Source organism: Lepisma saccharinum, chromosome 1, assembly GCF_977018435.1.
Source record: "Lepisma saccharinum chromosome 1, izLepSacc3.1, whole genome shotgun sequence".
NCBI lineage: Eukaryota > Metazoa > Arthropoda > Insecta > Zygentoma > Lepismatidae > Lepisma > Lepisma saccharinum.
The window spans coordinates 40,892,679-40,916,351 of record NC_139229.1 but is presented as its reverse complement, the minus strand read 5'-3'; the positions used below and the strand labels follow the sequence as shown (position 1 = coordinate 40,916,351).

The 23,673-nt window shown below is 38.8% G+C and overlaps 1 protein-coding gene across 4 annotated transcripts in view; it reads right to left on the bottom strand.

Moving 5' to 3' along the window:
- LOC145994776 (zinc finger protein 236-like) overlaps positions 1-23,673 on the bottom strand; it is a 101,217-nt gene that overhangs the window by 3,179 nt on the left and 74,365 nt on the right. For all 4 annotated transcript variants that reach the window (XM_083131035.1, XM_083131063.1, XM_083131044.1 and 1 more), the window contains exons 18-25: positions 22,780-22,996; positions 20,688-20,803; positions 17,822-18,364; positions 14,053-14,213; positions 11,337-11,466; positions 10,063-10,175; positions 3,644-3,956; positions 912-1,191 (exon numbers count right to left, since the gene is read on the bottom strand). In XM_083131035.1, coding sequence (XP_082987161.1) covers positions 912-1,191; positions 3,644-3,956; positions 10,063-10,175; positions 11,337-11,466; positions 14,053-14,213; positions 17,822-18,364; positions 20,688-20,803; positions 22,780-22,996 — 1,873 coding nt within the window. The remainder of the gene's footprint in view (positions 1-911; positions 1,192-3,643; positions 3,957-10,062; positions 10,176-11,336; positions 11,467-14,052; positions 14,214-17,821; positions 18,365-20,687; positions 20,804-22,779; positions 22,997-23,673) is intronic.

Sequence of the window (23,673 nt, the reverse complement as noted above, 5' to 3'; positions counted from 1 at the left end):
GAGATAAAAGTGAAGAAAAAAAGAAAGAAACAAAGAGAGATAACAAGAAAAATCGAAAGATGATGAAAGAACAGAGGAGAAATAGACAAAGAAAGGTGGAGAAAGAGGATAAGATATGAAATAAAGAAACGGAATCATAACAGTATTGCAGCACATTCTTTCATATCGACAATGTTACGGATAAGCAAGTGGCAACAGAGGTGTGTTCCACTTATATTAGCTATTGCATTGTTTTCTTGCGAGCGAAAAAAATAAAGGAAGAAATTTCCGTCTTACTGAGAATAAAAACATCTCGCTGGTCTTAAAATGGTGTTCCGTTTCTGCGTTAAGGAGGTTTCCGCCTTAAGCAGGTCATTTTCAGGTATAAAATCGGTCCGTTCTGGGGACCTTTTTTTCCGTATTTACAGGTTTCCTTCTTATAGAGGTTCCAGGATATGCAGTTTTTACTCTATAACACTTCCCTTATGAAGTAAAAAATGCAAGAAATTTAATGGATCCCTTTTTATCCATGAATGGTAAATATTGTTTTTTTTATTTAAAATAATATTTTTAGTGGAGTGCAAAAATAAATTATAGTCCTTTTTCATTTCCTTTTTTTTGTCAATAATTTTCCCTCTTTTTGTCCTTTTTAGAGTAAAAATGTTCCCTTTAAAATCTGGTCTCTAGTGACCACTATGCTACCTGTATGGTATCTGCATGTTTCTCTCGTGCTAACTGATTGTCTATTACCTTTGAGATAGTTGACTGGAATCTTAACCTTGCATTGATGATGAAGAATGTTGGTTTCAGCTAAGATTATCATTGTAAAACAATTTTTTTGTGTTGCTGATTAATTTCTAGTGTAAATAATTCAGGAGATTTATGATCATACTGACATGAACTTAAGCTTAAGATATTACTTTGTGCCTTACCGGTGTGCAGCCTCATGTGGACTTTGAGGCTCCCTTTGGTGGCAAAGAGACTCCTGCAGACGTGGCAGCTGAAGCGTTTCTCTCCCGTGTGAGTCTTCAGGTGGCTGTCGAGGGTGGACTTCACGGTGAATTTCTTTCCACAGGAATCGCAGGAATATGGACGCTCGCCTGTGTGGATGCGGATGTGTCGAACCAAGTCGGAAGGTTTCCTGAAACTCTTTGGGCAATGCTTGCACTGGTTGGCATACTTGGGAGCTTGCTTCAGATCTTTATCCTTGTCCTACACAAGATGCAGCAAGATAAATGAAAATTAGATAATTCATATGTATGTAAGATAGGGACGGACGAGCATTCAAATTTAACATATAAAATTTACTCACAACTGATATGTTACCAATCTGACAATGAATTTACGGTATGAGTAAAAATCTTATGTTGGTCCATAATTCTAAATGTGTTAATTAAACCTATGGCATCTTATTTTCTTAGCAATGGAGTTAAGAAAGAGAAATATGTCCAGAAACAAATTTCGCAGAAAATAATGTATTAGTAGAATTACAATTTGTAACCTGCTAAAACAGTACCCTTAAATAACATTCGGAAAAGAACCTATGCAGTTTAGCCTTGTTTAAATGTACCAGATGCATACTATTTAAATATGTGTGTATCTGTGCTTGTGTTGAGTCAAAGTGCACCCATTATCAGGGGGTGAAGGAAGGGGGCATCGAGCGCTGGAAATGACATCTCCTGAAAGCTTGTATTATTTTCATGGCTCACATTTTAGGATAATATTACACTCGAAAAAGTAATTGGAATTTTTGATTGTCTTACCATTTTAATTGATATTGTACCACTTTTCCATCCCCGTTTCTTAAGGATGCACGTTAATATCACTGCATCCTGTGAAAGTATTGATGCCAAATTAAATTAAATGAATACCAGGTTAATAATTTTTAATTTCGTCGCTGGATGGTGCTGGAAGCAAGGGTTGGTGCACAGTCTCAACTGTTACGTCAGTGTGTTGCCAGGACAGTACCTGTCAAAATGCCGTGGATGTGCAACCGAGTGCGAGTGATCGTGATATTGGGTTTGTGTGGGAAACATGTTGACCTTCAAACCAAATAAGGAGCATGTGCGGCACATCCTGCTTTTCTTGTTCAATCAAAAGAAAAACCCGAGTGGAAGCCCTCGTATCCTCGTGGAAACGTACGGTGACAATGTCCTAACGCAAGACGTGTGTGTGCGTTTGTTTCGACGATTCAAAAGTGGTAATTTCGACTTGAAAGACAAAGATCGCCCGAGCCAGCCGAAAAAATTCCAAGACGCCGAATTACAAGCACTGTTGGACGAAGACGATACGCAAACGCAACAACAACTGGCAGAGAAGTTAAATGTTGGTTGCCAAACCATATCTGATCATCTTGGTTGACCCAGGACAGCCTTCCAACATCTTCCGCAAAACCGAATCGCTTCGGAAGGAAGACAATGCTGTGCATTCGGTGGGATCAGAAGTATGTGGTGTACCATGAAATTCTGAAACAATGTGAAACAGTGAATGCCATTCTCTTCAGTCAACAACTCATCAATTTGAACCATGCATTGATCGAAAAGTGCCCAGATTGGGCAACAAGACATGGAAAAGCAATTTTGCAGCACGACAATGCCTCATCACACACAGCGAAAGGCGTCAGACACACCAATTCTGCACTTGGCTGGGAATTCTTGCCCCACCCACCATACTCACCAGACTTAGCCCCTTCGGACTACCACTTGTTTTCATCGATGTCTCACTTACTTTCCCAGCAACACTTCAACAATTACGAAGATGTCGAACAATGGCATGCTGACTGGATCACCTCAAAATGTGAACGATTTTTCTGGAAGATGAATCCACAATTTGACGGACAGATGGGCACAATGTATAGTTAGCGATGGCGCATACTTTGAATAAAGCATTTGTTACGTTTCTCCCCAGATACACTTGTTTTCTTTCGGATCAATTAAGAATTATTAATCGGCACACCTGGTATTCTTGTAAGTTTGCCAAAAAACAGATATAAAAACTTTCCTGCTTGCTTCGCTCGCAATTATCCATATTTGAGGTCTTCATGAGATGATTGTAAAGGATTATACGAGGGTCATTCGGAAAGTAACAGTCGTTGTGGCGTGCCGCTAGTAGTAGTGGACACAGCGCAACCGTTGTTACGTCACGCAATCTGTGATTCAGTAAGCTTCCAGCCATGCTAGTGAGAGCATTGTAGTGCCGCACGTGTGCTGGTTATAACGTCACAAAATGAGTGCTGCCATCGAAAATCCCGCCAGTGATGCGAGATACGCGGAGTTATAAGATTTCTTTGGGTAAAAATTCATGGAACGTGGTACGACAATACTGCCAATGTAAACAAATACCTAGGAATCACATTCTTTGATAGTCCTGCCTAAGAATATACAGTTCAACGTGGTAAATTCCAATTGTCACTTCCTGTAATGGATTTCTACATGAAAATAGTTCCTAGAGTATTTAATGTACAATTTCTGGTACTGGTAATACTCCGTATATCCACAACAAATCAAGAATTTCTTGCTTGTCAAAAACATAGCACACCATAAAAATATTGATTTTTCCAGGAACACAGTAAATTCTCTTGACATTTCCATGGCTTTTCCACATTTTCCAGGCTGGTAGGCACCCTGATCATTTACACCAAACTTGGAATATTAATAATGCTTACCCTTATTTCACTAATTCGATCTCTTTCTATAGCCAGTGCAATCAAAACTTTTTCTGACACAGTGGTTGAGCTGTTAACAGGCTGTTGTGCCAGGATATCAGTTTCTTCTTCTGTCAGCTGTATCACCTGCTGTCTCCTGCGGCCTTTCTTATCAACTGATGAATCCTCCTCATCACTCTGCTTTTCTGTGGGCTCCTCTGGTTCTGTCGCCTGCTCCATTGCTTCTTCATCATCCTTCTCATGAACTTTTAAGTGACGCTTCAACAGAACCTGTGTTCGGAAAGTTCCAGGGCAGCTAGAGCACTTAAAACGCCTGCAAAATAAAAATACTTATTAAACAACTGGTAATTCATCTGTAATGAGATATAGAAAATAATCTTAGTTTATAGTCTTATCTAAATTTGAAGGGCATGCCATAGACCAGATCAGAGAACAGTACTTAATTATAGGTGAAACGTTAGATTTGTAAAAAGTGCTGAGAGCAGACAGGTTGTTTATTTCAATAAAACGATAGAGTAACATAAGCATGGAACCCTTAGTGACTGCGGAGATGTGTTCAGATAAGGAAAGTTTCTTATCAAATATGATTTCCAGGTCCTTCTGTGTTGCAACTCTTTGAACGCAATTATTATTTATGAAGTATTTTGTGTTTAATGTGTTTTTCTTCAAGGAGAAGGTCATTGTACTACATTTTTAAAGGTTAAGTTTTATATTTCGCACCACTTTATCAGGGAGTCTAAATTCATTTGCAGAAGTGCCATATCACCGAAATTTGATATTTTATTGTATATTTTGTAATTATTGGTGAAGAAAAGAAGGTTTTTACTTGAGTCAGAAAGATATTCTGGAAGATCATCAAGGTAGAGGATGAAGAGAAAAGGTCGAAGAACACTGCTTTGGGTTATACCAGAAGATACAGCTTGATAAGAAGAAGAGGTTCCGGAAAGTACAACTTTTTGTTGTCTATTTTGGAGGTAATGTTTGAGCAGAGAGAGACATTTTCCATGAATAATGAATCGATGAAATAACTTATGTAGCAGGTAATTGCGGGATATAAAGTAGGGATGGGACTGATTAATCGGTACTCTATCGGTATCGGCCGATATAGGCATATCGGTGTATCAGTTTATCGGTAAAATTACCGATTATTTTACCGATCCGATATATCGATAAATATCTGATAATTTAGTGCAAAACTCTGCCATTTTGTTGTAATTTTTATGGATAATCTCCATACCCAACTTTCTAAAAAGTAAATGTTTAAATATTCAACATCTTTTGCACTGCAGTCACCGCGAAACACACATTTATTAAAGAGGTCAGTGAACCTTTCAGGTACTTCAAGGACCATTTCTAATTTTATATCGGTACTTTATCGGTATCGGCCAAAATTTCATATCGGCACATCCCTAATATAAAGTCAAAAGCTTTCGAAAAATCAAGATATATATTACATCCATTTGGGAGTTTTCAGATATGGAGTGGATAGCGTCAGGGTACTCAAGTTAGTTAAGCCTGGTAAGAAGCCATGATGTGCTGTATTTATGTATAGAGAAGTATATTTGTAGAGGCGGTCCTGAATTATCTTTTCACATGCGATAGAAAGTGGTGATAAGAGAGAAATTGGTTTGTAAGAAGCAACAGCACCCGCGTCTCCAGATTAGAGTGTCATCGTAAATCAGTGAAAGCTTGTGTGTTTTCATTTGGAAATTTTTTCCAGGTATCCCAGGCCTTCTTATGGTTGCGAAGGGCAAATAGAAGTTCAGGGTTAAACAAGAAGGCTTGTGTAGCTGCAGCCATAAACCTTCAGGTTTAAGAAGGCTAGAGAGTTAGTTACCGGTAGTAAGTTTGTTACATGAATTGTGAGACGACACAAAGTAATGTTCATTTTTGGGGTTTTTGAAAGTTGTAAGGTACATTTCCCTACCATGCTTTGTCACAATCTTATGCTAAATCAAGTCGGAATGTGAAAAACTAATAAACACGAAATTTAGTTCATTTATTGACACAACTCTTTCAGGAGTCAGAATTAAACTTGTGAATTATGCAAAATTCCAGAACATTTTTTTTCCATCTGCTGCAAAATTAGGGATGGAAAATTGACCTTTTTACTCAGGAATAAAATTAATAAGATGCAACTAAATCCATAAATTAAAAATATTTTATGCCATAACACTTGTCTTATACAAAATAAGCACAGCTCACAAGGAAGCTAAATTTGTGTTGATATACTCCTGCTCGACTCTCACCTGTTTTTAAACTCCATTTTAACGTTGATAATGAGCTGGTGGGAAGCTGGTGAAATATCAGTTTTTTAACAGTTTTACTTATACATAGAGGCACATAATTTTTGTAAATAAAAAAGCAAAATTTCGGTACAAAAACAGTCAATTTTGGGTTCAAAAGTGGTAAATAAAATACAATTTAGGTGTTAAAAGTGGTGAAAAATCGATCAAAAGTGGTATATAAAATGACATTTTGGTTTTAACCCTTAACTGATGTGGTATGGACAAAATGCTGTCAAGCGTGAATTTCAGTTTCTATAGTTTGAGTTTCCCAGTAGAGGGCTCTGATTCTCAGAAGCTGTTTATAGTTGCAGTGTATTTGGACAGCAGTTGCCACCTGACATGTGCAGTTTCTTGTTTTCATATAATAGCAAGTTTGGGTCAATCTGGCCCACACCACATCGTTTACGTTATCATTTTTTGTGGGGTTTGGTGCTATGGCACAAGACGTGAACAAAAATTTGGCCAACAATTGTGAGGCTATATGTCGTTTGATTGAAAATGAAGAGTCAGATGATAATGTGGAAATTGATAGTGTGATGATTCTGAGCTTGTGAGAAGTGCAAACGGCCTGTGTGTGGCAAAATGTACTGTGAGGTTTTGCATATATAATATTGTGACCCAAGTTAAGTGATGGAGAAAAAAAAACTTTTCAATTCATAAACAATTTATGAATGTCAGTGTTTTTATTCATGTTTGTTTTCTTAATTCCATATACTGAAGAATTATCTTGAATATTAGTGAGTTTAGAATTTTCAAGAAAAATATCACTCTCTGTAAACAAGAAAAAAATGGTAAATAATAGTTGATAATTTATTGAATATTTTAGTGTGAAGAATTTTAAGCAGAAACATGTTTTGTATATTTAATTAACTTTAATGTAATCAATAAAAATTCAATTTTATAATTATTTGATCATGTACTCTCAAAATAAAGAAAAGAAACCCTGGGTCATTTTGACCCGCACCACACTATTAGCGTGACTAAAATCCACCACACCAGTCAAGGGTTAAAATTGTGAATATAATCCTAAATTTGATTTAAAAACTGCATTCGTTACACAAATTAAAGATATTCCTTCTAATAGCACATTTATGTACAGATGGAGGATAAAATAATACGAACAACTGTGAAAAATTATGCCACATTTCACACCGGCAGTACAGCAGCACCACTTGACACTGAAGTCTGCCACCTAGTGGCCGTGAAGGGGAAGGTATTAGTCTGTCAACAGCAGTCATTGGTGGTGCATTCGTCTATCGTACGCTCTCAAGAGACGCTGCAATGTCAGACCTGACAAAGTTCCAAAGAGGCATGATTGTTGGAGCACGTTCAGCTGGAGCCATGGTGACGGAAACCGCAAACCTGGTGGGGTGTGCAAGGAGCACAGCATCAGCCGTTATGACAGTGTACACAACACAAGGTAAGATGGCGTCTTCAAAGCACAACAGTGGACGAAAGATCAAGCTTGCTGCTAGGGATAGGAGGGTGTTGAAGCGCACAGTGGCCCGAAAGCACAAGCAATCGTTATCCGAGATAACATCTGAAATGAAGAGGCATCTCCAGGACACCATTTCAACCTAAACTGTCAAAAGTGAAATCCATGCTGCAAAGATTCATGGCAGAGTGGCAATTCGTAAGCCGTTGGCGACATCACATAATACTGTCAAGCTACGCCAATTGTGCAGAGCTCACAGAAGTTGGTCCCCACAGCAGTGGCAACAAGTCATCTGGTCTGATGAATCAACATTCACGTTATTTCAGACCACAAGGCGCATTTATGTATGGCGAATGCCCCGAGATGCGTTTCATCCTGATTGCATGGAGGTGGGTCCATTATGGTATGGGGTGCGATATCTTGGCACGGTGTAGGACCACTTGTTTTTTGGATTGGAAGATCAACGCCCATCACTATCTGAGCATTCTGGGGGGATCATCTCCATCCTTTTATCCAGACTTTATTTCCTGGGGAGTGGCTGCTTTTTCAAGACAACAACGCTCCTATCAACACTGATGTGTCTGTCCAAACATGGTTCGAAGAGCATGAAGATGAAGTAGGACATCTTGAATGGCCCCCACAGTCTCCTGACTTGAACATTATAGAACATTTGTGGGAATATTTGCAGTTCAAACTGCATGCTCGAAGTCCGCCTCCAGCCACTTTCGGAATTGGAGACTGCTCTGGAGGAAGAATGGCTCCATATTCCCTTAAACATTGTGAATGACCTCTATGCGTCCATCCCACATCTCATACAAAATGTACTTCAGTCACAGGGTGTTCCAACCCCATATTAACTCTTTCGCTGCGGTCGTCGCATTTATGCACAGCACGCCGGGTGCCTTGCTCTGCGGAAGTCGCATTATTGTGAGTTCATACTTCCACTTGCTGTGGGTGTCGCATTTCCGCAGTACGTCGCTTTCAGTAGCCTTCAGACATCTGTAGATACTATTTGGAACTATTTGAACTTGTAGTTTTGTTTATATCCGTATGATGTCGCTAATTACGCCTCCGTTTAGAATACGAGCGTTGAGTGCTCTGACATGTCAGTTTCAAATGCATGTACGAATGTAAACAACATGGCTTCGTCAAGTCGTCAACACTTGTCTGATAATGATGTTACTCAACTGTTGAATCAGAAGGTGAATTAAATTGTGACGATAATAGCAACAGTTTTTATGAGACTTCAATTGGTGACAGTGATTGTGTATTGTCTGATGAAGAATTTGTACCGCCGTCCGTAACATCATGGAGCAGAGTGTAAAGCAGCATTGATCTAGGTGCGGGACGTTCGACACAGGCAAGTGCTAAGTTACTTGGTGACAGTACAGTATTTAGCACGCCATTTTCTTGTTTTATCAAATATTTCCCCCGCTCAGTATTTGAACACACAGCAGAACAAACTGAAGTTTTCACCACCCTGTATCTTGATACTACTTACGAATTTCCACGCCGCTGTACCACTCTGTGTCATCCCGTGTTTTGAGAAATACCATACCATCAGGGACTACAGAATGGTTTGCCAGTGCAAGGAATGACTTTTGTAATTTCTCTATAACATATTTTGTAATGTAAAATTATTCTTTCTAAATATTTTTTTTCAAAATTTCAAAATTTTTCAAAATTTCAAAATATTTCAAAATATCATACCACAAGGAACTACAGAATGGTTTTCCAGTGCAAGAATGAATTTTGTAAGTTCTCGCTCATATATAACGCAATGTAATTGTGAAAACTATTTGTTTATAAACAAAATATTTTTTCAAATTTAATTATGCAGCCAAGGGATATTGTGTGCCAGAGAATTTCGCAGCGAAAGAGTTAATAAAGATTTTCTCTAATTTCACAGGTGTTCGTATTATTTTGTCCCCCATCTGTAGTTACCAGAGTATTAAGTTTATTCCTGCACAAAGGGGTGCATTTTTGCTTCTCAAATATTTACAGCAGAATTAATCAATTTTCCATGAATTGCATAACTCAAAGGATAATTCAAACTTCAGAAAGTGTCACGTCTGTAAATAAACTCCAAATTTCGTGTTTAAGAGTCTATTTTGCAGTTCATTTCGCATCATTTCATTACAAAACAGGATAGGAAAATGCACCTCACACCTTTCAGAAACATGAAAAATTAACATCACAATGTGTTATTTCACATTTCGTGTTTTCGTCAAAAACAAAATATGCATGCCTCTATTTATACATGTGCTGTTTCTTTTTGTGTTCCTGTCTATATAAAAGTAAGACAAACATGTATTGTTCGCATGTGGTGTTACAAGTACCATACAATGGGCATTGTGTGTCTCTGCACGCAGTTAATAGAATTAGCTGAGCATGCAACTTGCATGCATTGTTACCGTAGAGAACTGCATTTGACTGACTTTCATCTTCAAATGGAGCATGCAACACAAGTTGCAGTATGATTGCTTTGTAACGGGCACCCATTGACCATATACCCCATCTAGTGGTGGGATTCAGAAGCACACTCAACAGGTTGTTAAACATGTATTCAGACATTGTAGTATGGCCACCCATTTGGCGGAAAAAAATAATTGCCATGACCCACTCACTCATAATGATTTACTACCTGAAATGCAACAAGGAAAAACATGCTATATTTTGACTTAATTTAAACTCACTTTTCCTCCATGTGTACAGCCAGATGCCTTGTAAGGGAGCCATTTGTTGTAAAAGCTGATCCACAGATTTCACATTCATATTCTTTAAGACCAAAGTGTATCTTCACGTGACTCTGAAATAGACAGAAACAGTGTTATTACACAATTTTCAATGCACCCACAGAAAAAATCGATAACTGTAAAATACAGGGTATTCATATAAAGTCCTGGTACCATTACAAAAAAAACATAGCTCGGAAACTACATGCAATAGAACAATGCTGTTGATTGCAAAATGACGTTTGTTTGTTTACTTTTGTTGCACGTGTGATTGACAAAAAATGACGACAGTACAAGAGAAAGCACAATGCATGCTGTAGTATGCTGAGTACAAATCACCAGTGAGAATTTTGCCATCCATACGGAATAGATCCGCCGTCCAAATCAAGCATTATGAGATGGCTGCAGAACTTCAGAGAGACTGGAAGTGTTAAGGACTTGCCTCGGAGTGGACGACCAAGTGTATCAGATGAAACTGTCGGCAAAATCCGAACTACATTTCAACGCAGCCCTAGAAGTCAATTCGACGAGCCTCACTGGAATTACTGGTGCCTCCAACAACCATCCACAAAGTGTTGCAACTAGGGGAGTGCACATTGAGGTGTATGGTACATTAACGTGGAGAATTGTAGCTCATTTTGCAATCGACAGCATTGTTCTATTGCATGTTGTTTAAAAGCTATGTTTTTTTTGTAATGGTACCGGGACTTTATGAACACCCTGTATAATTAATTTAGGGTAATCACTACAATACCCTTCCATGCTAGTCATGACCCTTTACATGTTCTTATGTGTCAATTATGGATACATATAAAAGCACTAAAACTACAGACAGATAATATAGTAGCTGAAAGAAACCAAAGGTTCTGGGTTTGAGTTCTGGGCTAGGAATGGATATTTCTTTGTGAGGGTTCTTTCATATTTTATTTTATTTGCTCAAAGCAAAACAACTGAGACGAATAATAAACTGGAAGAAACAAAAAGTGAGCAGAAAAGAACACTTATCACAGATTAAACTGAACTAATTAAGAAACAAAAATTAATGTAAATTTATAGGACCAAGTTATGCCACATAACACAGTAATTTAAATCCAAAGATTTGACAAAAATCAAGTCCCATATGTTGTGACATTTTCAACTCCATTATTTAAGGAAAGAAAAGAACTATGATTCAACAATACATGAACCAAAACAGCGATGAAGATTTTTCTACATTCACTATTAAGAATACTTACTTTAGCCACACTCATTGAGGAAAACACTTTGTTGCACTGGACACAGCGGAAAGGCTTTTCTCCAGTATGGCAGCGCATGTGTTGCTTCATGTGACTTGACTTCTTAAACTCTCGGCTGCAATACTCGCATCTACAAAATAAAAAAAAAGATAATGATGGTTAAATTGCCCTTCAAAACACAACAAATCATTTACTAAACACAGTCACATGCTCAGGGAAGTTTCTGTATGTGTGTGTGGGAGGAGGGGGATCGCAATCACCCATTTGTTTGCAAATTCTATTGGAGGTGGTTTAACACTTGCTAGTAATTTCATATGTGATGTTTGGTGTTTCCGCATTGCGAATTTGGAGTTTTCCGATTAATTTTGAAGGCTCACTGCCTTCATGGAGTGAGGATGCAGCATCTAGGATGGATAAGGTAGTGCGTCACTGTTCTATTTGTTCCTGGGCAATGTTAGTTCCATTTTCTCGCTGCCCGGGAACAAGCAAAGCAGTAATACACTACCTTCTCCATCCTAGATGCCATATCCTCACTCAATGAAGGCATTGAGCCTTCAAAATTAATCGGAAAACATCCAAATTAACAATGCAGAAACACCGAACTTCACGGATGAATACAAAACCACGTTTACAGCATCCATCATGAACTTTCTACTAAGTTTTATAAATAGTCTGTGATTTACTGCAATAATTCTCCCATTGTTGTTGTTATCTTCATCACATATAGACAATGAAACCTTTAGCACATAACAGCTTCTGATGCTGTCTAGCCCCTTGGGACAGGTTTTCAAGTGTGCAGTTTTCAAATTTACACTGTTGCACAAAGAAGTTGGTAGAAGGAGAACTAATTGTTGTAGAGAATGAAGAAACTTCCCCTCCCCAAAAATGAAAGAACACTCTTGAAATTTAACAAAACAAATCTTGTTCAGAAGGTTACTGTGGTCACCACAATACAATACACCAAAGTGAATGAAAAATTTGATACGCAGCACTGTTGTATTCCTACAAGTGCAAAGTTGCCATCTTGGGAGGGAAATGTAAACATTAAAAATGGACCTATGGAAATGAATTATACGAAATTTTGAAAATTGAGGGAAATTTGAGTTCTTACTCAGACCTAGGAACAACAATTCCTTGAGATTTGCAGGTAATTGCCACAAAAGACCTGCCTTCGCCATCATGTGATACAATGGGAGAATTCTGTACTAAAATGGAGTTGATAAAATATAACAGGTTTCTTAAACATACGAGGGCTATTGAGAAATCAACTTCCGATTAGCTCCTAAAAAGCAATAACTGCAGCAACATGGCACATGAGCAGTAGCCAGCAGTAATGTTCAATCACATTCCACACACAATCACAGTCCATTTACTTCAACAGCAAGTGAGTAGGAATTGACAAATATGGATGCTCGTATTACTGTTCCTGCCAGTTGTGAGGTATGTGGTGTGATTCGATGCCTTCAAGCAGGAGGAGTCAACTCAGCCGAAATTCATCATTGATTGTGTCGTGTTTATTACAATGGCATTATGAGTGATATTGCTGTGAAAGACTGGTCCAGAAATTTAAGGCAGGGCATGCAGAGGTGCACAATGAGGGAGGTCAAGGAATACCTTCAATTGTGACTGATGAACTCGTCCAACAAATTGAAGAAATTGCACGAACGAAATGCTGTTTCACAATTTCACAACTCTCCGAGAAATTTCTTCAAATTTCCAAGACACAATTGACAATGAATTTCAGCTGCATTGACTCCTCCTGCTTGAAGGAATCTAATCACACCACGTACATCACAACTGGCGGAAAGGAGTAATTGAGCATCCATATTTGTCAGTTCCTAATTGATCACTGTTGAATCAAATGGTCTGCAGTTGTGTGTGGAGTGCGATTACTAGAGGCTTCGTTTTTGACGAAAACACAAAATGTGAAATAACACATTGTAATGTTAATTTTTCATGTTTCTGAAAGGTGTGAGGTGCATTTTCCTACCCTGTTTTGTCACGAAATCATGCAAAATGCGAAATAGGTTCTTAAACACGAAATTTAGAGTTTATTTACCGCCACGACAATTTTTGAAGTCAGAATTATCCTGTGAGTTATGCAATTCATGGAAAATTGATTAATTCTGCTGTTAATATTTGAGAAGCAAGAATGGACTCCTTCATGCACGAATAAACTTAATGACATAAATCCGTTGTTAGAAGGGATTTGTTTATTTTGTGTAGTAAGAGCAGTTTTTAAATCAAATTTAGGGTTATATTCACAATTTTAAAACCAAAATGTCATTTTATATACCGTTTTTTCACTGCCATAACAGCAAAATTTTATTTTATTTACCGCTTTTGAACCCGAAATTGACTCTGTTTTTGTACCAATATTTTGCTTTTCTATTTACCAAAAATATGTGCCTCTAGCGATTACACATTACTGCTGCTACTGTGCATTTGCCATGTCGCTGTGGTTATTGCTTTTTACAAGCCAATTAGAAGTTGATTTTTGAATAGCCCTCGTAAATGTGGTTTAACGCTAGCTTTGTTCCATCACACTTCAGAGGAATACAAAACTGCATTATGCTTACAATTGGGTTAAATATTACAATATCACACAATTAACACATTACAACAGTGCTGCAAATTTACTTTACATACTTTTAATATTTTAAAGTGTGAACGTTACAAAGTAATGCACAAAATTAAGAACAGTTTTATTACTTACATGTGGCGGCGATTGCCTTGGGCATCCCTACTGTATTTTATTTTCTCAGGTTCCACCTCTTCACTCAGTTCTGTTTGTGCATCTGAGGTTGGCAACATTGTTGCTATGTTGGTTGAGATACTTGCACCGGCACTCAAGCCATTCAGTTCCAGAGGATCATTCTACAAGAGAAAAACATCATTACAAATTGCATATAGTATGGTATATTTATAAAAATATCAGACATTCATTTTAAAAAATGTGTGAAGTACTACATGAAAAAAGAGGAAAGAAAAGAGCTGGAATAGAGGTTCACATTAAATATGAATGAGAGAAGATTGCATCATACTGCAGTGTAGTTAGATTAACAGCAATTGATCAAGTGTTAGAATACTGACTTAGTGAGTGTTGTCCATCAGATTGTCAAAAACAGGATTGGGTGGGAGTGTGTAAGGTTTTTGGTTGGCTGGGGGGGGGTCATTCCACGCCATTTCAACAAGGTCATGTCACCCACCAACTCTTATTTCTATGAAATTAGGTATATAACCTTCCTTTTAATCTCAAATGGTTTTAATTTTACAGCACTTTGAAATGTCATTAAATTAGTGTTGTCTGTTACTCTTGAGACCCTCGACCCAAGATACCCTTGCTTACATTTTATTTCTTTTCTCCTTAACCAATGATCAGATCTCTCTGAAATTTTACACAAAGTTCAATGAAATAATGAGGATGTCGCAAAAAAAAAATCAGCACTCAAAAAAAATTACAAATGACTATAAAAAGACTAACAATGGACTTGTAGCCTAATTTTTGTGGTGGGAAAACTAGGTTACTAAAATCTGATTTTTCATGATGTGGGTATGAAGGAACCAAAAGCTTTTGATGTTGAAAATCATTGCAAAGACATGCTCTTTCTCTGCAAACAATAAAGTTTTTTTTATTATTCCTTCTAACAAAAAGTTTACGTTTTTTGGACATTGCCTAAAATTTCAGGGTCAATCCATATCAAATGGCCCAGCACTGGTCGCTTGACCATTTTTAAAATTGTTCATTTGTTTGTTGTTGTAACCCCTGTACAAGGGTAGTTCAAAACAGGCATTATTTTTCTAAAACTACACTTTTGTTTGAAAATAGCGGCCATTTTTGTTTCATGACTTTCAGCATTTTTGGCCTATGTAGACAGTTGTGATAATTATGATAACTCAGCTAAGAAAAATTATAGAAATCTGGGGTAAAAAACATTGTTTTCAGTACATTTCAGGCTTCAACACTACTGTTGTTTTGGCATCATTCAGTAAGAGTCTGCAGCGGAGCACCCGTCGTCTATCTCTTGACACTGGGGTAAGTCATATGTTCATAAGTGGTACCTGTACAAACTGCAACCTGATGGAGGAGGACCCAGACCGTCGGATGGAATTTGCAGGATGGGCAACACAGCAGCTTTACAGAAACCCTCGTTTCCCACATCAGGTACTCTTTAGTGATGAAGCAAATTTCTAAGTCAATGGCGAGGTCAATAAACAAAACCACCGGTACTGGTCAGACACAAACCCTCACTGGATGGAGCCATCACAGGTGCAAGGATCAGCGAAAGTGATGGTATGGTGTGGTGTGTGGGGTACCCGTATTGTGGGACCATTTTTCATTGATGGCACGTTAACAGCAGAACGTTATTGGAGGTTGTTGGACGAATATGTCCTACCATCTTTGTTGTCTGAGGATGGATCATTTCCCAAATTCTTCCAGCATGATGGTGCCCCAGCACATTACGGTTGTGTTGCCAGAGAATACTGTGATGTGCAGTTTCCCCACCGATGGACAGGATGCAGGGATGTAGTGGAATGGCCACCACGTTCCCCGGATCTCATGCTTTTGGATTTCCATCTGTGGGGTCACGTCAAGGCACTTGTGTATGCTGCAAAAATCCAGGACCTTGATCACCTGAAACAGCGAATTGTTAAAGTGTGTGGCAGCATTCCGCAGGAAGTGTTGGTATGGGTTCACGAGGAATGGGCACGGAGGATCGCCTTAACACTCGAACATGGTGGCCACCACTTTGAACATCTTATGTAACACTTTTCTCTTCAGTCCAGACGTTTCAATGGTTGAAATGTACCTTTGATTCTTTGTTTCATCAAGGTCCATAAAATGAACAAAAACATGAGAATGAGTAAAGTTATGTTAAAACTGAACACACCACTGTTTTTCTCTTGAAATTCTAGCCTAATTTCATATTTCACATGACCCCCTTTCCATTTAAGAAAATATGATTCTCTTCAATATGGCGGCCATCTTGGTTGCATGGTCTGGAAAGTTTTCCCCCTCCTCTACATCATGTGTCGGGAGATTGCATTCGTGTGTGTCAGCCTGTTTGTGTTTCATTTTGGTGGTTCCACACTTTTGGCCCACCCTGTACACGCGTAAATATGGTACCATCTTATTACAATCTTGAAATCACATTTTCCTGTTAGCTGAATTAAGAGTGGGGGAATTAGTAAGTCAATGGATCAACAAAGCATCTGTCTTCACTGTCAATGGTATTCACCCCATTCTACGCTCCCAACTTGGAAAAGGAAGACAAGTGAAATTACAAAAAATACATGGCCTCAGAAGAGGCAGAATTCTGCATGCTACTTGCTTCAACCATCTTCCTGGCTCCCAGGCCTTTCTTCCAAAATGCCTACTCTTTCTTCATCCCAGAAGGCAATAATTTTATTGCCAGATTAAATTTATCACCTGAATGAGGAACATTAGTCGAAATCAAACAAAGCAAACCACTGTATTTTTCTAGTTAAGTGGAAAATGTAGTGAAAATTTCAAAATGCCACACGAATGGCATTCTCTGCAAACTTTGCATTATTTTGAAATTTTCAAATGCATACATCCATAAAAATTTCCTTGCAATAATTTACATTTTTTGGTATTATCCCATTTGTGAAATCTCAATATCCTTTGTTATAGAAGCAAAAGTTAAGGAAGATTAGTTTTGAAACATCAAAGACAAGCATGTATGCAAAGTACATTTCCCACCGAGTTTGTATGTAAACAAACCAACTCTGAGGCATTCCTAAACACATAAGTTCACTGTTGCAGCAACATAAGTCTTGCATCTGTTCCTATACTAGGCAACATCAATTCACGAAATAACTATAGTGTACATACATCTCATATTTGGTCTCTCTACAAGTAACTTTTACATTTGTGAACAAAATTCCCATAGAATTCCATAGGATTCCACAAGGGAATGAATGGATTTGAATTTTTCACAAATTCCAATAAAGTACCAATGTAAAATTTAATGATACCGACAACAGATCTGATATAAAAATTGCAAATGAAGGGCTCGGGTGTACAACATGGTAAGTGACATTTTGGTAATTTCTGAGTTACAAAGTAAAATGTGCCATCTTTCAATTTTTGAGTGAAATTGCCATGTCATACAATTTGGATTGACTCAGTGAAGCCTTCTGAAATTAGAAAACACAACACGAAAACAATTTATCTACAGTATAGCTTCTAATAACCTTTCTTCGTAATGTTTTACATGTTTTACACCCGAGCACTTCAAATATCCTATGAAGAACATGAATGAAGAACTGGTTTTATCAGAAAAGACTTTGCAAAATATTGGCATACGAATTATACCAATGCATGCATAAAGTAAGGAAAAAAGAGGGGGGAACTTGCACAAAATTACAGGTAATTTTACCAAAACCGATAGAGTATCAATTAATTTGTACCATTCCTAAGAGAAATTACACATTTATTTACTAAAGTAAAAATAACTAACCTGTAAAGTTATGCCAGAGAACACAGATGAGTCAAAACTCTGTTGATCAAATGGCTGATTGAAAACAGCATTGTCATGTTCCGGATTTATTGCCCCTGTCTGCACATTCTTTCTTGTCAACGAGGTTTCCTTGTCCGTGGCCCCAGTACTCTGAGTCAACGTCAGTGTTTGATCATTCCCAAGAGAAACCTGAATCTCCGAACGTACATCCACCACCTGCGGGCAGAACTGGGTTTCAGTCTGGCCACTGGAAGCTGACTGTACAAGAATATTTGCCTGGCCTGGCTCCATAATGTGACCCTGGGTCACAAGAGTTTCATTTATGCCAGAGTCGGCATCTGCCTGGCCACTCAAGTGAAGATCGATGTCCTGCGCTGCAGAATGGATGTTGTCCTGAGTGATATCACTAGATGATATAAGATGGTGTTCGTCTGCAAATGTTACTGTCTTCCGTCTTGAAGTCAATGTTGTAGAAACTAAAGGATCTTCAGTTGTACCAAATATTTGTTGATTCAAGGTTTGTTCAATTTGCCGGATGTTTTCCTAATAATGAAGCAAAGGTTGCGTAAGTTAGAAAGTACAAGATATTAACACATACATAAACACTATTTAGCCTACACATACAAAAAAAAATGCAAATGAAAGGCATATGGACGATATATGAGGTGTGGCAGGTTTCTTTGAGGTGGAGGGTATTTTTGCCAGTGGCAGAATGATTTTGATTGATTGATTTGCTGTTGTAAGTCCACTTTATGCACGGTAAGGCCAATCGGAACTGGACCTACAGTTTAAAGTAGAATCCGAACCACTATGTGCCTCCACCGGGTATCGAACCCGGGACCCCTTGATTACAAGGCAACGATGCTACCACTGCAAATTCTTCCAGGCAGTAATCATCCACCCTTTATCCCAATCCACCAACAGTTCAGTATGAAAATACTGGGAGAGGGCATACAATATATCAGCCATGAGTGTAACCCCTCCCCCCCCAACCCTCCTGGTCTCATTAACACTACAATGACGGGAGCAGTCATTTTGACCACACTGCTTGTTTGAAAACAAATTTCACCCAAATGGTTAACACCAGTCCATTGTAATTTTTAGACTTTTCTAGTCCTTTTTAGGTTACTTAAATTCCAAATGATAATTGTTGCAATTTCTATAATTTGCGAAAAAATCAACGATCTACCTAGAATGACGGCAGCGATCAAAATGTCCGCCATATAAATTTCACATTAGTACGCAACCTGACTGCTGTCTATAAGGCAGGTTATGTTGCATTGTGTTGAAGGAAAAGGGCGGCCCTACTTGCTATGTAAACAGAAATACTGGAGGGAACAAGGCTTCATCGTGGCGTTTATTGTTTTCGGAATCCATGTTGAAGCATATTCAAAAGTGCACTACAGAAGAAGCTCATCGCCAATTGAAATCTGATTCATTAGAAGAACTTGATGCGTTTATTGCATTGGTGTATAAAAAGAGGAGCCATGTGTACTTCTTCATTAGACGTGAATGACATGTGGTCAAAACAATGGGGACCTCCAATATTCACTGAAACGACGCCATGTGACTGCTTTAAGGAAATTTTTCGGTTCCTGCGATTTGACCAAACATCAACATGTTTGAATCGGCTTATCAATGATAAATTCGCTCTAGCTTCTGAGGCATAGTCGGCTTTCATTGAAAATGTGCAACTCTGTTTCACAGCAGGTGAAAACATCACAATTGATGAACAACTTCTGCCATGCAAATCATGTTGCAAGTTCATCCAATATATGGCAAATAAAGCAGATAAATTTGGATTGAAATTCTGGCTGGCTGTGGATTAAAGAGACCAAATACTTCCTGAATGGTTTCATGTATCTGGGAAAAGATGATGAAAGAGACAGAAGTCTCCACCTTGGCGAGTATGTGGCTTTGAAACTCATGGATCCATTCGTTTCAAAGGGGAGCAATGTCACAACGGACAATTTTTTTACATCGCAGAAACTTGCGGACACCCTGAGTGCCGCAAAAAACACATCGATTGTTGTCACAATGCGACCAAATCATAGAGAACTTCTGCTGATTTGCAAAGATAAGTCTCAAGAACGATTTTGGTCGATGGTGCTCGTGAACGGCGAAAAAACTGTCACTATCTACCAATGCAAGCCGAAAAAGAATGTCAGTGTCTTGAGTACCCTACAGAAGTATGTTAAAATTGCGGGCATCGCAAAGAAGCTTCCAGATACTGTGAAATTTTCCAATCGTACAAAATCCGGCGTGCATGTTCTCGACCAAATGAGCCCCTTTTCCCACAACAACACCCTACAATTCACACATTTCGACAAGCCTAGTGAGAGAACCACATTTTTACACACCAACTGCCTCATCACTCTGGGCCTGCCAGACACTTATTTCTGTTGTTTCAATCATCATCTACCTGCATCTGAAGATGCAACCTGAACCTACAAGCATTTGAACATTCCAGCGAGTGTCTGGTGAGTGTTTCCTATATATACACACACAGACATTACTTTCAAATAATTTGCATGCCACATACAAAAATATATTGCTTTTTATGTCTTCAAGTTACTTTAAAATGTTCCTATGGTAGTCTGGTGGCCAATGGTGCAATGAATTACTGTGGAATGTGCATCCACCCTTGATCACAAGGCGATGACATTACCACCATGCCATCAGGTACATCATTGTCAATATCAATACTAAAACTGACCGCAATAAATATAATTTGAAACATTTTCTTCTAGAACTGCAATAAACTTGTTAATGAATGGAAGATCATTTACAGCAAATCTGATAAATTCTGGCAGTATCACCATTACATGTGCATTATATTATCCTAATGTTTATGATTATGGCATACCTGTGTGAGAGCCTCTTGTCCACTAAGGGCAGGCAGTGTGATGGTTGTACCACTATCTGGATTCAAAGGATCTGTTATTTGTTCTGTTGATAATTCAGAGCCATGAGCTAAATCACCTGGAAAGGAATGTTCAGTATTATTTCTGAAAGTTGGAAATTCTTACAACACATACAAGTATTTTTACTTTAAAATTACAAAATGAAATTAAAAAAAAAAAAAAACGGCAGGCAGCATGTGCTGTAAGCAGTCTTTAAAATAACCTATTAACTTACTACACTGAAACCATGATGTACGTTTTTCAGGGGACCAAGGTAATAGGACTTAAAATGTGGGAAATTGTAAAAATCAAGGAAAATGTTATAACATTTTGCTATGTTGGGACTATCAAGATCGAATGTATGTGGAAACGTAAAATTGGGATTTCACTGTTATCATATTTCTTCTTGACACTTTTATAGTCGAATTATCAGCATTATATGTTGGTTGATTGATTGATTTGGTTTATTTTGCTTGGCTTTTTCTGCCACTTTTGGCTATCACAAAGATGAGGATGAGTGATGACATGATGAAAATGATGACACACTTGCAAAGAACACCCATGCCCAGGCTGAGATGCAATTTGAACCCAAGACCCCTGGCTTCGTAGCGCAGGGTGATGACCACTCTGCTACAGAAGTTTGAGACATTGTATGTACAGGTGGTGGATACTGAAACTGAAACACCTGGAATGCAGACACGAACCTTTATTAGTATGGCGTTGGGCTGCCTTTGGCAGCCAGTACAGTAGCAACACAACTTGGGAAGAACAGATAGAGGTCCTGAACAGTGGTGAGAGGGATTCACAGCCATTTCTTCTGAAGCAAACCGATGTGTTCACGACATGCAGTTGGTGGAGGGAAACATTGACGCATGCCATCCTCCAAAATACTCCATAAGGGCTCTATAATGTTCAGGTCCGGCGACTGGGTGGACCTCACGTTCCCGCTCATTGAACCACTTTGTGACCTGTTTAGTAGTGTGTATCAGTGCATTATCATCCTGGAAAACTGCACCACCATCCGGGAACAATATTTGCACCATAGGGTGCAGATATTCCTCCAGAATGGCCCTATGGTCCTTGGCAGTGATATGACCTTCTAAAAGAATCAGTGGTCCCAAATGCTGCCACCATCACAGATTTATACCCACGTTTCACTCTGGGCACTAAGCAATCTGGTTGGTTGGTATGCTTTGAATGGACTCTTCCATATGTCGGAAAAACAATAAAGGTGGACTCATCTGAGAACACGACATGTTTCAGGTCGTCTAATGTCCACGACTTGCGCTGCTGGAATAAGTCAACCTGCTTTTTGGATTGGTGCTAGTGACCAAGGGTTTCGGTATAGCAACCCTGCCATGGTTTTTTGTCCTATGAAGTTCTTGATGGTTGGTTTTGGCAGAAACAGGTTCAGTCAAGTGTGTATTCAATTCTGTGGTGACTTTTGCAGTGGTGGTTTTACGGTATTTGGCACAATCCTCTTTAATACCTTACGTTTCTGTCAGACAGCTTCCGCTACCCCCGACAGTTACTCTGGTATACTACCATGACCCTTGGAACTGTGGCTCTCGATATCCTACAAATATTTGCAGTCTCCGTTACTGATACACCGGCGAGACGAGCACCAACAATTTGCCCTTTTTGGAATTATGATATGTCTCCCATTCTACTGCGCAAAACCGAATATTCTGCATGCAGTCCAGCTACTACTGTGCCAATGTGACTCACAGGCACACACCTTCATGCTCGAATGCCCACTATGCTGTGCATGACCAACAGGTGGTGCAGGCGAGCCCTCCAGTGGTGTAATCTATTATGACTGGTGTTTCAGATTCAATGTCCACCACCTGTATATGGATTAATAAAAAAAACAATATTTTCAAGTTGCAGTAATTCCATTCCTAATATTGATAATATTTCATCATTACAGACTAGTGATTACAATTTGAATAATTATCATACTGTTACTGTCCCTGTCACATCCTGTCCAACAATAACACACACATAAAACACAATTTTGCTTAAAATTTCTCAATGTGGTCAGTAGATTCATACCTGCACTAAGCGTGTGTACAAAGGCAGCATCACTTCCCTCTTGAGTCGTAGTGGACACTTCAAAAGTCTGATCCGGAAAAGCCTGTGCAAACTCTGGCCCCAAAGCTTCAGCAGTGTCAGGAAACTGGGAATCCGTGGTGTGAGCAAGCAGCGTTCCATCAGCGTCAAGTGTGACAGACAAGGTAGAACCATCACCCTCTTTTGTAGCTTCTGCTACCTGAAAGGAAGGCATTATCTGCTGAATCTTTACGATATTGACAACAATGTATCAGGGCATTCTTATTAAAATCTGCTAAAATTTGGGATACACTAATATGATATGTACCAATAGCAATAACCAATACTCTATCAATCTAATATCTAATGACGGGCCTCCCCGATGGCGCAGTGGTAGCATCATCACCTTGTAATTAAGGGGTCCTGGGTTCGTGGTATGTGGAGGCACATAGTGGTTTGAATCCCACTTTAAACTGTAGGTCCAGTCCCGATTAGCCTTCATGTGCATAAAATGGACTTAAAAAACAATTCCATCAATCAATAATATACTCTATGTGATCAAAAGTATCCGGACACCGTGAAACGTGTGTTTATCATATAGGGTAACACAGTACTGCCATCTATCACGTGGAACACATGGTCAGCAATCTCAATAGTCTGTAGACAGTACGAGACAGCAGTATGGGATGGTCTGAGGAACTCACGGACTTTCAATATGGTTAGGTGGTTGGGTGAAATTTATGTAAGAAGTCTGTGCGCCAAGATGTTCATCCTCCTAAACATCCCTAGGTCCACTCTTTCCAATGTTATAGTGAAGTGGAAACGTGAAGGGACATGTACAACCCAAAAGCGTGTAGTCCCAAAAGCATGTAGGCTGACGTCCCATGTTGGCCTCTA